The sequence below is a fragment of the Ahaetulla prasina genome, chromosome 1 (assembly GCF_028640845.1).
Source record: "Ahaetulla prasina isolate Xishuangbanna chromosome 1, ASM2864084v1, whole genome shotgun sequence".
Taxonomy (NCBI): Eukaryota; Metazoa; Chordata; class Lepidosauria; order Squamata; family Colubridae; genus Ahaetulla; species Ahaetulla prasina.
In genome coordinates this window covers 219169430-219185189 of record NC_080539.1, presented here as the reverse complement: position 1 = coordinate 219185189, position 15760 = coordinate 219169430, and the positions used below count along the sequence as shown (strand labels likewise).

The window sequence follows — 15760 nt, the reverse complement described above, 5'->3', positions numbered from 1 at the left end:
CCTCAAACCCTCCTCTGCAGATTAAGTGAGCATAGAAAGAACAAAAGGGAAAAGAAACATTAAGTCTTTATTCATTTATCATTATACTTCAAATTGACTCAAGAGCACAAATTCTCTGGACAAAGTACTAAATTACAAAGAACATTAATAAATTCTGAATAGCTAAAAAACCAACTGCTAAACATTGGCTTTATAATTCAAGTTCAACAACAGACTATAGACTTACATATATGGAGTTATTTAAAAGTGGCATATAAAAACTAATGCATGCAATCTTATTAAAAGCTAATACTGTCACATTATGCATCAATGAATTATGCCTCAGATTCTAGTTATTATGGAAAAGCAGTATGTGTTTTTAAAAATTAAAATCTACATCTTTGTTGAAAATATTAAAAAGACGCTGAACTTCAAATGGTAAATTACATTCTAATATTCACATTTTCATGTAAATACAGAGAAAAATTCAATACAACACACACACTTACACACAAAGGGAAAGAAATTAACCATTTACCTCTGCATCTTCTTCTTTTACTCTTCGTGACTATAAGGCAAGCATCATAATTAATTAGTTACCAGCTGAGTATCAAAATAATGAATGTTTACTTGAGCTGCCATATGGTTTCCCAAAAATTACCTTCTCTTGGGAAAAAGCGGCCTTGCCTTCTTCACTCTTCTCATCCATTTCATCGTCGCTCCATTCCCAGTCTCCATCCTCTGTCTTATGGAGATGGCCACTAGAACCCGGTACTCTCCTAACCTAACAAAAGGACAAAGGCAACATTGAAAAGAGGCACGAAGGTGTGATGATTAAGTCGCTGGCCTAGGATTGGAAAGGCTAGTTTCAAAATTTCACTTAACTATGGAGCTCACTGGATGACCTGTGGCCAGTATCTCCATCCAAGCAATCCTCGTAGGGACATTGTGACAATGGACTATGGATTTCTTTCTTCATCTGAACTGTCTTTTTCGTTGCTTTGATAACCCCATGAAGAGTCAGCTACATGTTTATGCTTTAGTATTTACAGTATATTGGATTGCTCTTATCCCCAAAGATCTAAGAGACTTAGATAATTATTTAAGTCAGAATAAAAGACTATGTGCCGAAGTGGAATTTCACTCCATTTTCTCCATCCGATGCCTTAGTTTAAAAAGTAAGCTACACAAAATGATCAGATTTTACTTATCAGCAGTTCAAAGGAAACCTACTTATTAGACAAATTCCTCATGTGTCCAATCACACTTGGCTAATAAAAAAATTCTATTCTATGCTATGCTATGCTATGCTATGCTATGCTATGCTATGCTATGCTATGCTATGCTATGCTATGCTATGCTATGCTATGCCATGCCATGCCATGCCATGCCATGCCATGCCATGCCATGCCATGCCATCCCATCCCATCCCATCCAACTTATTACAAGAGTAGCAAATTCCAAAGTGAAAATAACTGATTACCTGGAGGAGGCTCCCACCACACAGTATTGGTTTGTCTTTTATATTGTCTACCGTATTTTTCAGACTATAAGACGCACTGGAGTATAAGACACACCACGATTTTGAAGAGGAAAAGAAAAAAAAAAGTTTTTGGCCTCCATGTGTCTGGTTTTTGCCCTCCCCAGCGCCCAGGAGCACTCTGCAGGCCTCCCAAACCCTCTGTGCATCCTGTTTTTGGCAAAAATGGGGCGTGTGGGGCGGGGGTTTCAGGAGGCCAAAAATGGCTGTATTCAGTGTATAAGACGCACCAACATTTCCACCCTCTTTTAGGGGGGAAGAAGTGTGTCTTATACTCTGAAAAGTACAGTAATGAGGATTTTGTCTACAAATGAGGATTACCAACAGCCACAATTTTCCAAGTATTCTCTTATTCAATTTGCTTTCATTAAGCTACAATACCGAAAGATAAGAAAGAAAGAGGACTGCCAAGGACTATTTTCTCTGCCCTTGAAGGAAGGGCCTTACTAAGATGAAATCTTCAGTACTTGTTTTTCTAACACAGGCTAATGGCATTAAGATCACAGACTCGTTAGGAACCAGGCTAATGTGGCTTTTTAATGACACCACTTTGTGAATGTGCTAGTAAGATGGCTCAATGTTTTCAATTGTCAAACTGCTGGATATCGCAGAAAAACTAGCAGTGGCCTGTAACACAACCTAAGTCTCTAAATCAGCAACTAATGCTGATGGGTCTACAATCACAAAAGTAGGGAAGATGCATTTTCTGAAATGACACCTTTACCCCAACTACTTTTTCCTACTTAAGACTGAAGTACACACTTACAAACTCTTATTTTGTCTCTGCTGTCTTTCACAGCCGGCAGAAGCAAGCGAGGGCTAAATATGTACTTATAAGAACAGAAAACAGTTCACTGCCGGTGAAAGAATAATGGGAAAAAGAGGAAAAAACTCCCACGCAACTCTATAATGCTACTGGGTCTCAGCCTCTTTCTTCAGGGGGAAATTCTGGGGGGGCGGGGAATTTAAGAAAATAAAGAAGAACATTTTAAATTCTTTTACTCTTAAGTTCCGTTCCATCTCTCAAAAAAGGTGGGAATGAGGTCTTGAGTGAATTCAAATTATCTCGGAAACCAGGTTTCCCCCGGTTCCAGACAGGCTCTTCCTCTGCCGGCAGGCAGGCAGGTATCAAGTTTAATCTATGAGGCATTTTCCACAACTCTAAAGGTGCCTGCTGGTTCTAGGTATTCAAAACAAAAACAGAAGACAAAACAGTTGCAAGCTATTCAGTTAGAGTGAGAGATGGCAGTGAAGCTAATTTGAACCCAGACTATATTGCTCCTTTAGACACTTTTATCCAGAGAGGAAATCTTTCTCGAAGGTTTAAATGTTTCAGTCTACTCAAGCTGTTAAAATTCATCCTCAGCAGATTTATTCTATGGGAAAATTCATCAGGAAAACAACATACTGTTAAGACTGTGTCCTGCGCCTGACTGCCTCACTCATATTTTTTATATTCTCCCCTCCCTGCACCCTTTGCAGTTATTTCCGAGAGCATAAATTGCTTGGACAAACTATCTCTTCTTAAACTAGTCTTTTCTTTGCTTCACAGATTGCACTTGAAAGGTGCTAACCACAAGTTAACTCAGATCTGCAACTTTGATTAGTTAATCAACGCACAGGGCCAGTTTGTGCTCGGGAATTGGCACAATCCTAATTAGTCCCATACTAAAAGCTTCCTATTGTATCCTAAGCGGGGAGCAAGTTACGCTTGCTGAGAACAAGATGTTCATTTTAACGTACAGGTAGCCCTTGACTTATGACCACAACTGAGCTCAAAATTTCTGTTGGTAAGTGAGACATTTGTTAAGTAAATTTTGTCCCATTTTGCAAACCCTTCTTGCTACAGTTGTAAATGAATCTGTCTTCCCCATTGCCTTTCATGTTAGAAGGTCGCAAAAGGTGATCACATGATCCCAGAACACTGTGACTGCCATAAGTATGAGTCAGTTGCCAAGCATCTGAATTTTGATCACGTGATCATGGGGATGCTGCAATGATTGTAAGTGTGAAAAATGGTTGTAAGTCACTTTTTTAGTGCCATTGTAATTTCGAACTTTTTTGTCTCCCAAAAGGGGACGAAAATGTCTGTGCGTCTTACAGACTGACTATTGCCAAAACCCTGCCCACCCACCAGCCGTTTTTTTGGTCGCTGCACACTATAATAATAATAATATAATAATAATAATAATAATAATAATAATAATAATAATAATAATAATAACAATAATAATTATTATTATTATTATTTTTCTTATTATTATTATTATTATTATGTGTGTGTGTGTGTGTGTGTGTATTATTTAATTTGTATACTGCCCTTCTCCCGAAGGACTCAGGGCGGTTTACAGCCAAGATAAAATACAATAGAAACACATACAATACTAAAAACAGACATTAAAAAACTTATTAAATTTGGCCCAATTTTAAAATACAATCAAACCCTATAAAATTAATAAAAATTAAAACCCATAAAATCAACTAAAAAATTAAAATTCAAGCCAGTCCTGCGAGACGGAATAGATAAGTCTTAAGTTCACGGCGAAAGGTCCGAAGGTCTGGTAGTTGTCGAAGTCCAGGGGGAAGTTCGTTCCACAGGGTAGGAGCCCCCACAGAGAAGGCCTTTCCCCTGGGGGCTGCCAGTCGACATTACTTGGCTGACGGCACCCTAAGGAGTCCCTCTCTGTGAGAACGCACAGGTCGATGGGAGGTACAAGATGGCAGTAGATGGTCCCGTAAGTATCCCGATCCTAAGCCATGGAGCGCTTTAAAGGTGGTATCCAATACCTTGAAGCGCACCCGGAAGACAACAGGCAGCCAGTGCAGTCTGCGCAGGATGGGTGTTACATGGGAGCTCCGAACCGCTCCCTCTATCACCCGTGCAGCTGCATTCTGGACTTACTGGAGCCTCCGGGTGCTCTTCAAGGGGAGCCCCATGTAGAGAGCATTGCAGTAATCCAAGCGAGAGGTAACAAGAGCATGAGTGACTGTGCATAGGGCATCCCGGTCAAGGAAGGGGCGCAACTGGTGAATCAGGCGGACCTGATAAAAAGCTCTCCTGGAGACGGTCGTCAAGTGATCTTAAAAAGACAACCGGCCATCCAGGAGAACGCCCAAGTTGCGCACCCTTTCCATCGGGGCCAATGACTCGCCCCCAACAGTCAGCCGTGGCTGCAGCTGACTGTACCAGGGTGCTGGCATCCACAGCCACTCCGTCTTGGAGGGATTAAGCTTGAGCCTGTTTCTCCCCATCCAGACCCGTACGGCTTCTAGACACCGGGACAGTACTTTGATAGCTTCGTTGGGGTGGCCTGGGGTGGAAAAGTACAGCTGCGTATCATCAGCGTACACTCTGTTTTCAGAAAAAATAGGGCCAAAAAAAGTCTCAAAAACAACCCTAAAGAAGCCTCGAAAACAGCCTCAAAAAAGGGCCAAAAAAAGCCTCAAAAATGGGCCAAAAAAAGCCCCGGAAACAGGCCCCAAAAAAACTGGAAAAGGCCCCAAAAAAGGTAGGCCGAAAACTTTTTTTGTTGTTGTTTTCCTTTTTTAAATTTAGGTGTGTCTTATGGTCAGGTGCATCTTATAGTCCGAAAAATACGGGACTTACTCTCTTGCAATCCCTTTCTCTCCAATGACTATAAATACAAACACTGATTTTCCCTTGCTAATTATCCCAGAAGTGAGAATTTCAAAAGGCGGAGGAATAGGGACAGGACTACAAGATTTGCCCATTTTTCCTAACTCCCTTTTAGTTAAGTTCCAAAACACTAAACTTCTCTGGCGTTAGGGCTCACCCAACTGATTGGGTTTATATCCTTTTGACACTGTGACATATTTAAGGACAATTTCTTAATGAAACTTTTAAAAGATGTATTAAAAGTCCAGGCATCTCTTTTGGCGCTCTCCTTCTTTGGTATCTGTCCTGCAAATTCTAAATTAAGTGTCGTCATGCAGATTAATGGAAACACACTGCGAGACCTCATGGATGCTATTTTTTTTTTAAAAAAAACAGATATAGTTTATATGTTCAATTATGCAGTTAATGTATTTTCTTATGCCTTGCACATAATCTCTCCTTGTCCGTAAAAAAAAACCCCAGAAAATTCAGCCTGAAGTATTTCTAGCTGCCCTTATAATCACACAGATATTACAACTTCTAGGCAGAAAGAAAATTGCAAGCTGATTCTCTGTTTGCCTCCCTATTTCCACATGCTGTATGCATTTGCATCTCAAGCAGATTTATTATAAGTTATGGAAGGCAGAAAAATACCAAGAATGTAAGAAAATGATAAAACCTATTCATCAATGTTTTGACCTTTACAGTCCAATCTGCACTTTATGAGGAGCTGCATATAAACATATAACACAAATTATTCCCGTTAAAAAGATATCCAGGCAATGTACTGCAGACTGGACAAATGGATGGAGATCATGAAATCTAACACAATATAGTTTTTATTTGGCCTTAAAAGTCAATATGCCCCTTCACCACTTTCTTTTTAATTTTCTGTGTTATTATCCAGGTCTCTTTATTTTAAAAAATAAAAAATAAAAGAGAGAGACACCAACTCCTTTGCCAGAGCTTCTCAGAACTGATAAGTAAAATTGCTCCTCAATAAAAAGAGAATAAATTAACTCAAATCACCCCCCAAAAAACCTATTAATAAACTTGAGGCAGACACAAGAAATAACTGTAGTAGTAATATTGTAGGAGAAGAAGTGGCAGAACCTAGGGGTGGAGTTAAAAGAGGAACCAGTCTAGATTTCCTACATAGCCACAAGTGGACGAAGACCAACTTCTCTTCAATTCCATTAACTCTTATCTAATTTCTAGCAGTCGCCAATAGTTGAATCCTGTGCATAGGCTTTTTAGTAATAAATCATTTTAATTTTAATAAATCCTCTTTGCACCTGACAAGTATTAGTTCCAGAATGGTGAGAAGCATTCATGAAAAGAGCTATCCAAAACTAGCCAGTGGAAACGACTCCCTCAGCCTTCAGAAGTATGATCTATATCAGAGTTGTCAAACTCCTGGCCCATGGGCCAGATGCATCAAACACTGGCCACACCCATTTTAACGAAGGGGAAAAAAAGTCTTGATATGTCACATGATGCCATGAGTTTGACACCCCGGATCTAGATGAGCTATGGTTTTGAGGTAAAATTCATCCTTTAAAAATAAGTCTCAGGGACCGAACAAAAAATTAAGCGCTTGCATAAAGTTAATGCTCCAGAAAGCGTGTACACTTGATGGCCTCAGGGGAGCCTACCTGCATGCATAACCTAGACCCAAACACTATGCTAAGCCATACAATGGCTTGCTTGGTTTTGACTTAGCCACCAGTTTGTAAACCATAATTCACGATTTAATGTTATAGGCAAACCATGACTGGCTGGGGATGTCAGACTGTGATTATATTTAGGAAAGAAAACACCTTGACTTCATTTGAAAATAAAGAAAAGTACTTTTACTAAATACATCTGGAATACAGCCGCAGATAGTTAAATCTGAGACAAAATATGGCCAACATCCCATATCCCTCATTAGTCCCTCCTTCCCACAAGAGGTCAGGCAGGGCTGGGCCAATGCCAGCTCCTTCTCGCCCCCCCCCCCCCCCCCCGTGGTAAACTTCTTCCGAAGGTCTCCAGATGCTTGGCATGTCAGGAATGCCGGTTTTGTTGAAAAGCCCGCGCATCTGGCCTTCATGCTGATTTCAAACCTTTCCTCCCCGCCCCTCTCCTTTTTTATGTCAGACGACACTCTTAAAGGGCCCTCTTCTCTTTTCCTGTATAGGATAGTAATACACCTTAAGTCCATGAGCTATTCTACATTAAACATAATAACGTTGCAATCTAACTACTAAATATAAAATGCACAAATAAAAGTGAAGATTGGAGTGGAGGCTGACAGGGGAATTCTGGGATTTGAAGTCCATGAGTCTGTCAAGTTGGGCACTCCTGCTGTAAACTGTTGATCACACTCTATGCTACAATAAAATGCTTCACCACACCACACCACAGTAAGATTAAGTTGGCCTCTTTGCTCCCACTACAGAGTTTGTCATGTTAAGGTTTGAAACGGCAGTGACATGGCTGCCTTGTTGTTTTTAATCCAAAAAGCCTGAGACATGGTAAATGTCCCCAGCAGCCGTGGAGCTTTCATCATTTCCTGACAGAAAGATTCATTGCCTTCCCCAAAATGAAACCAATCTTTATTCCAGAAGTTATTCAACACTTAATAGATTACAGAACCCAATCTTTATTCCAGAATATATACACAAAGGGGAAGCGTGTACCTCATTTTCAAAATTTATCTGCTCTCAATGCCCAACATACACCTTCGCAGAGGTGAGGTTTAGCCTAACTCAAAGAAATGGGATCAAAAACTCTTTTCCTGGACTCAGTTGGTTTGGAAACAGATAAATGGTGCACAGGCCAGCCATTCTCTCTAAATTCATTTGATTTACTTAATTCAACTTATTTCTTTTAATCTATGCTTCCCTTATTGCTTAAGGGTTATAAAACCTACCTTTGTGGGCAGTGTAATCTATAGCGTAAAATCAACTCTGAAATTAGTACCAGATAAATACAGTTTATAAACAGTTACATAAACACAGTTGCATTTTTAGAAATTAATTTTAGCAAAAGAACCCAGAAAGACAGTCAGTTTCCCTCCTCCCATGGATATAACCCTGGCAGAATTAAAGAAAACAACAACAATAACAGCATGTTTAATTGAAAGACTTGAACAATGAAAGTTCAAATTTCTTCTTCGACGTTCGATATGGTGATGTGAATATTGCCTACTACAAACCCCTTATACCAGACTGTCAACCCACATATCCATTAGAAAGGGATGCTTGGCTGCATATATAGGGTGTGAGACCTCAGTCCCACCTCCCTGGCTGAAGATAGGACATGCATGGTGGTTTTATAATAAAGAGTCAAACTCAGAGATTTTTGGAAAGAAACTAGACAAGGAATGGGCCTAGCCTCTGATTAACAGCTAGGATACCCTGAGAAGCTGGAGGGGGGGGGTGTCTAGTTTTGGAGTTTTATTGTTGTTGTTTTTTAAAAAGGATCTTGCTTCAAGAAGATTTTGGTGAGGGGTTGTTGTTTTTTGCAATAGTTAACAGGTGAAAGTAGAAATTTATACAAAGTATTTGATTTTGATTTTGGTCTCCTGTCTTTTATGTTCTGTACAATTTATGAACTTGAGTGTTCAGCTGCATTCTTTAATCTAACTTCTGGCTGTGTACAAATACTTTTTTTAAAAATACGTAATACTTATTTGATACCTCTCCAAATACTTCCTGTAGATTCTGCCCAAAAAATAATATTTTTTTAACAGATCAGTGCCATCTTGTGGCTTATTTGCAGCATTTCTTTTCCATTTTCTGTTTTTGTAAGAAGCAGATCAGGATCTAAACAGTTCTGTTAATATATCTCCTTCAATATCGAACATTGGCATTTTAATATTTAAAGATTAAATGAGTGCTTTATATTTTCTTTTTTATTATTAATGTTTTACGATTCGGAGAGAAGGGAAATTGGCGTATTTTTCACAGTGAGAGAGAATGGGATGAACTCTTTCGCAACCAGGAAATGGCATTATTTATTTATTTATTTACATTTATATCCCGCCCTTCTCCGAAGACTCAGGGCGGCTTACACTATGTCAAGCAATAGTCTTCATCCATTTGTATATTATATACAAAGTCAACTTATTGCCCCCAACAATCTGGGTCCTCATTTTACCTATCTTATAAAGGATGGAAGGCTGAGTCAACCTTGGGCCTGGTGGGACTTGAACCTGCAGTAATTGCAAGCAGCTGCTGTTAATAACAGACTGTCTTAGCAGTCTGAGCCACCAGAGGCCCCATATCATTATAAATATGATTACACTTTAGGCATTCTGCCCCTTTAATCATCATAAAATCAAAACAAGATGTCAAAGTCCCATGCTACCTGAGGTAGCCTCCCCCACCCCCAGAGGAGATGGACTGGAAGGTGAAGATTTGGAGGGCTTCTGAGAGAGGAGTTAGACCCCCCAATACTCCACCGTATTGTATAAACAAACCTTGGGAAGGATGAAGGATTTTTATTAAGTGCAGGCACTTTCTTTTCCTTTATTCCAAGGAAATCTACTATCAGAGATGGGCTAAACTACGTCATATCATGCACTACAATTAATATTATTGTGGCCAAGGAGGAAAGAAAGCAGACTTCTAATTTTGTTTCTTTCATTTCCCAGAAACAAAAGGGTTGCTTGAAAGACCAAACGATTTGTAGATAAATCAGGGAAACAATAAGAATGTTCAATCTTAGAAAGACAAATTAACGTATTACGGTAAGGAGAGAGACAGGTCATATATTATACACACTCATAGGTCATTCACAAGAATACACAGGTGAAAGAAATGGGAGCAAGAGTGGGAGCCGACATTGAACTACCCAAACCAAAAACTTTTGTGTTTGTGTTTGTGTATGTGTGCAGGATCAACAAGCACCTGCCAGGGTACCACAGTTGTGGAAGAAGACGATGAATGTCAGCTATAACAGAGAATGCAGGACAAAGTAGAGGATGAAATAAACAGTGATGGAAAAAGCCAAAAAGGCCAGGTGGCAACAAGTAAACTCAATTTTGCTGGATGCAGATATGTTTTGGTGAGATTTGTCCCCTGCAATTATTCTGGTTACAAGTCAAGAAGAAGCTAGAAAATGCAGAAATGTTCATGAATTTATACAGGGAGGGTATTTTTGCTAATGTGACTGGAACCAATTGAGAATAGCAATAAAGATAATTCCATCTAAGTGTAAAAAAATTTTTTAAGAGCGGGGGGGAAAAAACGCTATGATATGATAATAAGCTACAGTAAAAGCAACGGCAACTATGAATGATGAAATAAACTCATTCAGACTTAAACCACCAGAATTCAGTTTAAAGAATTTGCAAATTGATGTCATTATTGCACTACAAGCGAATCATCAAATATTCATTTGTTCAGTTATAATTGAATTACCATAAAAGATGTTTATAAAAATGAATATTATGCCATTTAATTAAGACAATTAGGAACATTTATGGGGAAAGAAGAAAAACGGTTTGAAAGAGGTCCTTTCACCAAAGATTTTTTTTAATGTAGTTGCTTATTAGCTACAAAAGAATACAGGAAGAGGGTTCTTTAACGCACACATTTACTGCATTTTACCGCACGTGGCGATCTTGATTTCAGATATGTATCTGAGATTTTTGCTTTACTCTGTAAATGAGGTAAGAATAGTGATATGGAAAAAATATATTACAGAGACTCCTCTGTATCTTGCTCATCATTTAATGAGATAACATTGAGTCTATGGATCCCATGCATAACTCTCCTGCACTGAGAATCCACTTCTGATATAATGTATGTTGAACTATCGCATCTTTGAAAAAAAAAATCATCACGATATTCTCTGTATTCTCTTTCTACCCATTATGGACCTCTCTAAAAGGAGGAATAGAAAACAAATTACTAGCAATAGCCAAACTAAGAAAAAGGAAAAAAGTTCCCTAAAACATAACTCAACAATCAGAAACACCCAATAATCAGAGGTGGGTTTCAGCAGGTCCTGACCAGTTCTGGAGACCCTATAATGGAAATGTTGAGTAGTTTGGAGAACCGGTAGTAAAAATTCTGACTGGCCCCGTCCCCATCTATTCTCTGCCTCCTGAGTCCCAGCTGATCGGGAGGAAATGGGGATTTTCCCCCTGCCACGCCCATCAAGCCATACCCATAGAACCAGTATTAAAAAAATTTGAAACCCACCACTGCCAATAATGTATAATCAATAGTAAAAAAAAATCAATCCAACAATTTTCCATTGTCCTCTCAAAGTAGAAATAAAGAGGTGGGGACCATCAATATATAGAAGTATACTCAGTGGTGAAATCCAAATTTTTTACTACCCATTCTGTGGGTGTGGCTTGGTGGGCATGGCGTGGCTTGGTGGGCTTGATAGGGGAAGGATACTGCAAAATCTCCATTCCCTCCCCACTCCTGGGGGAAGGATCTTGCAAAATCTCCATTCCCACCCCACTCTGGGGCCAGCCAGAAGTGGTATTTGCCAGTTCTCCAAACTATTCAAAATTTCCGCTACTGGTTCTCCAGAACCTGTCAGAACCTGCTGGATTTCACCCCTGAATATACTTCATACTTCCAGACAATCTCTCCTCAAATCTGGGACAGAGATATTGAAAATTCAGCCATATAGAGAAAATAAACGGCGATCCTTTTCCCTCACTTCCCTACAACACCACCAGCAGCAGCAGCAACCTCCACAAAAAGTTGAACAGTATTTTTCAAGCACCCATTTCTGACATCATTCTTCCTGCAATTATTATTATTATTATTTATTGCATTTCTAGACCGCCCTTCTCCCGAAGGACTCAGGGCGGTGTACAGCCAGGCTAAAAAACATACACAATATACAATTTAAAAACTTAATTAAAAAACTTATTACACAATTGGCCGGAATTAAAATATTTAAAAAACTAAAAACCCCGGTTTAAAATATAAATAGAATTTAAAATTTAAAACTAAACAGTTTAAAAATTTAAGCTAGCCCCGCGCGAATAAACAAATATGTTTTCAGTTCGCGGCGAAAGGTCCGAAGGTCAGGTATTTGGCGTAGACCAGGGGGAAGTTCATTCCAAAGAGTAGGAGCTCCCACAGAGAAGGATCTTCCCCTGGGGGCCGCCAGCCAACATTGTTTGGCGGACGGCACCCTGAGAAGTCCCTCTCTGTAAGAGCGTAGGGGACGGTGGGAGGCATGAGGTAACAGCAGGCGGTCCCGTAAGTACCCAGGCCCCAAGCCATGGAGCGCTTTGAAGGTGGTAACCAAAACCTTGAAATGCACCCGAAAGGCAACAGGTAGCCAGTGCAGTCTGCGCAGGAGAGGTGTTACATGGGAGCTACGTGGAACTCCCTCTATCACCCATGCAGCTGCGTTCTGGACCAACTGAAGCCTCCGAGTGCATCTCAAGGGGAGCCCCATGTAGAGAGCATTGCAATAATCCAGGCGAGAGGTAACAAGAGCATGAGTGACTGTGCACAAGGCATCCCAATCAAGCAATGACCATGGGGGCAAAAAAATCTTGTTTCATAGTTTCACTTTCCATGCTGGCCAGGTAATTCAGAAAAATGCCTTAGTCATTCTATTACTGAGAGGTGTGTCGGAGTAAAAGGTACACAGACCAGGTCATTTATTATGAACATTTATCATTTAGTGACTGCTCAAAGTTACAACAGCATGGAAAAAAAGTTACTTAAGACCATTTTTTCATTACGACATTTCCAGCATCCCCATGGTCGTGTGATCAAAATTCAGATGCTTGACAACTGGTTTATACTTACAACCGTTGCTGTATCCCAAGGTCGTGTGATTCCCCTTTTGCAACCTTCGGACAAGCAAAGTCAGTGGGGAAGCCGGATTCCCTTAAAAACCGGGTTACTAATTTAATCAACTGCAGTGATTCACTTAACAACTGAGGCAAGAAAGGTCGTAAAATGGGGCAAAACTCACTCAACAAATGTCTCACTGAACAACAGAAATTCTGGGGCTCAATTGTGATCTTAAGTCAAGGATTGCTTATATTGAGGATTCAACACAGAACTCTACTAGCCCACTTAACAGACGGCTAAAATGGAAGCTTTTCCCAACCTTAAACTCTATTAGAACTAATAACAGACTAGAAATCCTTCGGGGAAACAAGAAACACGATCCATTCTTCTGTGGATCATGAAATGTTGCCGGCTTGAACAGTTTGTCCTGTTCAGAGGGTGTGACTGAGAAACATGAATAATTCACATTCTACTTTTCTAGTTTACATAAGAAGCTGCAAGTGTAGAATATGCTAGTTTCATCTGTTATTCTCAGTTTAAGGAATTTAACAGTAATAGCAACCAGCGGTAGTTTTTGTGGCACAATACAAAACTGCAATTGCCCAATTTTGGTACCCAACATTAAGACTACTTTTTTAAAATGCAGTAACTAATATGATATGCTTGACTGCTTTGAGCAAGTTATGCATAGGATAACAATGATTAGCTAGCAGGATAGGGCAAATAAAGTTGTTCTGCTTATCCTACTAGATAGCACTGAGCAATAGCAGTTAGACTTACAGCCCTCCCCAAACAGATTACAGAGTCAGCCTATTGCCCCCAACCATCTGGGTCCTGGTTTAACCCACCTCAGAAGGATGGAAGGTTGAGTCAATCTTGAGCCTGGTGAGACGCGAACTGTGTCTCACCAGGCTAATGGTGATTTAAAGCTGGCCAGCCCCTTTAAGACTGAGGATGAGTCAGCAGGGTTACTGCCTTTTAAGAAACTGCCTATATAAGGGTGGCCATTAGAGGGCGTCTCTCTCCCCTCGTGTATCACTCTCCTCATCATGTGTATCTGCTTTGTAGTTCTCTGTGTAGAGCTGAAGATTGATTACTTGCCTGGCTTTGCTTAGCACATATCTGTCTGTCTGTCTGTCTGTCTGTCTGTCTGTCTGTCTGTCTGTCTGTCTGTCTGTCTCTCTCTCTCTCTCTGTGTGTGTGTGTGTGTGTGTGTGTGTGTATACACACATATATATACATACACATACATATATATATACTGTATATATACACATACATACATACATATATATTGTAGATAAACCACTGTTTGTAATGACACAATCTCTGGGTCCTATATTTTGCTCCTGGGTTGTCTCAAAATAATAGTTATGCTGTAAACACTATGTTAAACTGCAGGCAGCCAGCAGGTAGCAGAAGTAGCCTGCAGCAATGCACTCTAACCACTGTGCCACCGTGGTTGTTACTACTAGATGCCCTTAACTACTTACTTAACCATTTGTCCTGCCTTCAAGCACTTATGTCTCCAAAGGCTTACTATATTTGTAAGATAAGCCAACATAGGAGACTGGATAAATAAGGGAAATCTTACAGAGAACTGAGTTTTTCATTTTTGCCCAACCACAAGATCTTAAAGGCTGAAAAAAGAAGCCTAAAAGAGTTCAAAGTGGTCTTAGAAATGATGTTTTTAAACTTTTCCCTCTAGTGGCAACCTTAATTAAGTCTCTGTTTGTGTGTCCCCTCCAATCTATGCTAAAGTGACATCATGTGTTTCAGATGCTTATAGCAAATGCACAAGATGGGGGAAAGGAAAGAAGCAATGTATAACCAGTTTATAAATTTCTGATTCCTAGCTTTAGTTTATGTCAGGTCTATATCTATTCATTATAAAAATAACTATTCAGTATTTTTAAATTGGCACGACTAATATAAATGTTTAGCCCAAGCTACTTCAGTTTGGTATAATCTTTGAGGATTATGGAGGAAAATCACTGAGCATAATTAAAAATACAATATGTTATTCTGCCAAGTGAAATAATAGTTAACAATCCATGTGCACAACTCCAGAGGAGTAAACTCCTAGACAGTAAGTCAAACTCTGGAATAGTCTTTCCCTAAAATGGTACCTTCCACACACGGACGGAGATTATGGAAGTTGGTGCGACATATCTGGCTGGCACTTTGTTGGGAAAAAAGCTGCCCTGAATTTACACTACTAAGAGAACCATATTAAACCCAACATATCAAGGACAATTAACAGAATTCATTTTGGAAACCATTCTCAGACAATGAAAAAAAATCCCCCTTGCCACTCCAACAGGGGAGAGCTGTTAGTACAGTTACAGGACCACAGCTCATCAACATGCCTTTTGGCATTATATATTTGGGATTCTATATTATTATTAAATGCATTCAGCATGTTCCCTATTATTACAATGTTGCTTATGAAATAGTATGCAATAGGTAGGACTAAAAGTCAGGACTCATTGGCTAATTACAATAGGTTTTATTAGTTGTATTAATCTATTTCTTTTTCAGAGAAAACATTATTGCATTTAGGAATGTTCGAAAGTCATACCTCAAGAAAATAAGAATATATTTAGAAGAAAATAACTTACAATATAAATAGTTAATGTATTTATGTAATAAATTATCTATGGGGGCCTGACTATTTGTACAGCCTGTAGAATACTTGTAAAAGAGACCAATCTAGAAAATAAAATGTTAACAGTTTTACCAATTACTAAGAACATTTTTCCTTTTAGCATGAAATATACGATTCTCTGCTCTTAGTATATAATTGTACAAAATATTATTACTAGCAAATGTACTACTGCCCTCTGCTGTATATTT

The 15760-nt window shown here is 39.3% G+C and overlaps 1 protein-coding gene across 3 annotated transcripts in view; it reads right to left on the bottom strand.

The window, feature by feature from the left end:
- The window catches only part of STK39 (serine/threonine kinase 39), a 142605-nt gene that overhangs the window by 45473 nt on the left and 81372 nt on the right, over positions 1-15760 (bottom strand). For 2 of the 3 annotated variants that reach the window (XM_058191249.1, XM_058191266.1), the window contains exons 11-12: positions 641-763; positions 518-547 (exon numbers count right to left, since the gene is read on the bottom strand). In XM_058191249.1, the coding sequence (XP_058047232.1) occupies positions 518-547; positions 641-763 (153 nt within the window). The remainder of the gene's footprint in view (positions 1-517; positions 548-640; positions 764-15760) is intronic. The other variant, XM_058191257.1, reaches the window with a different exon arrangement.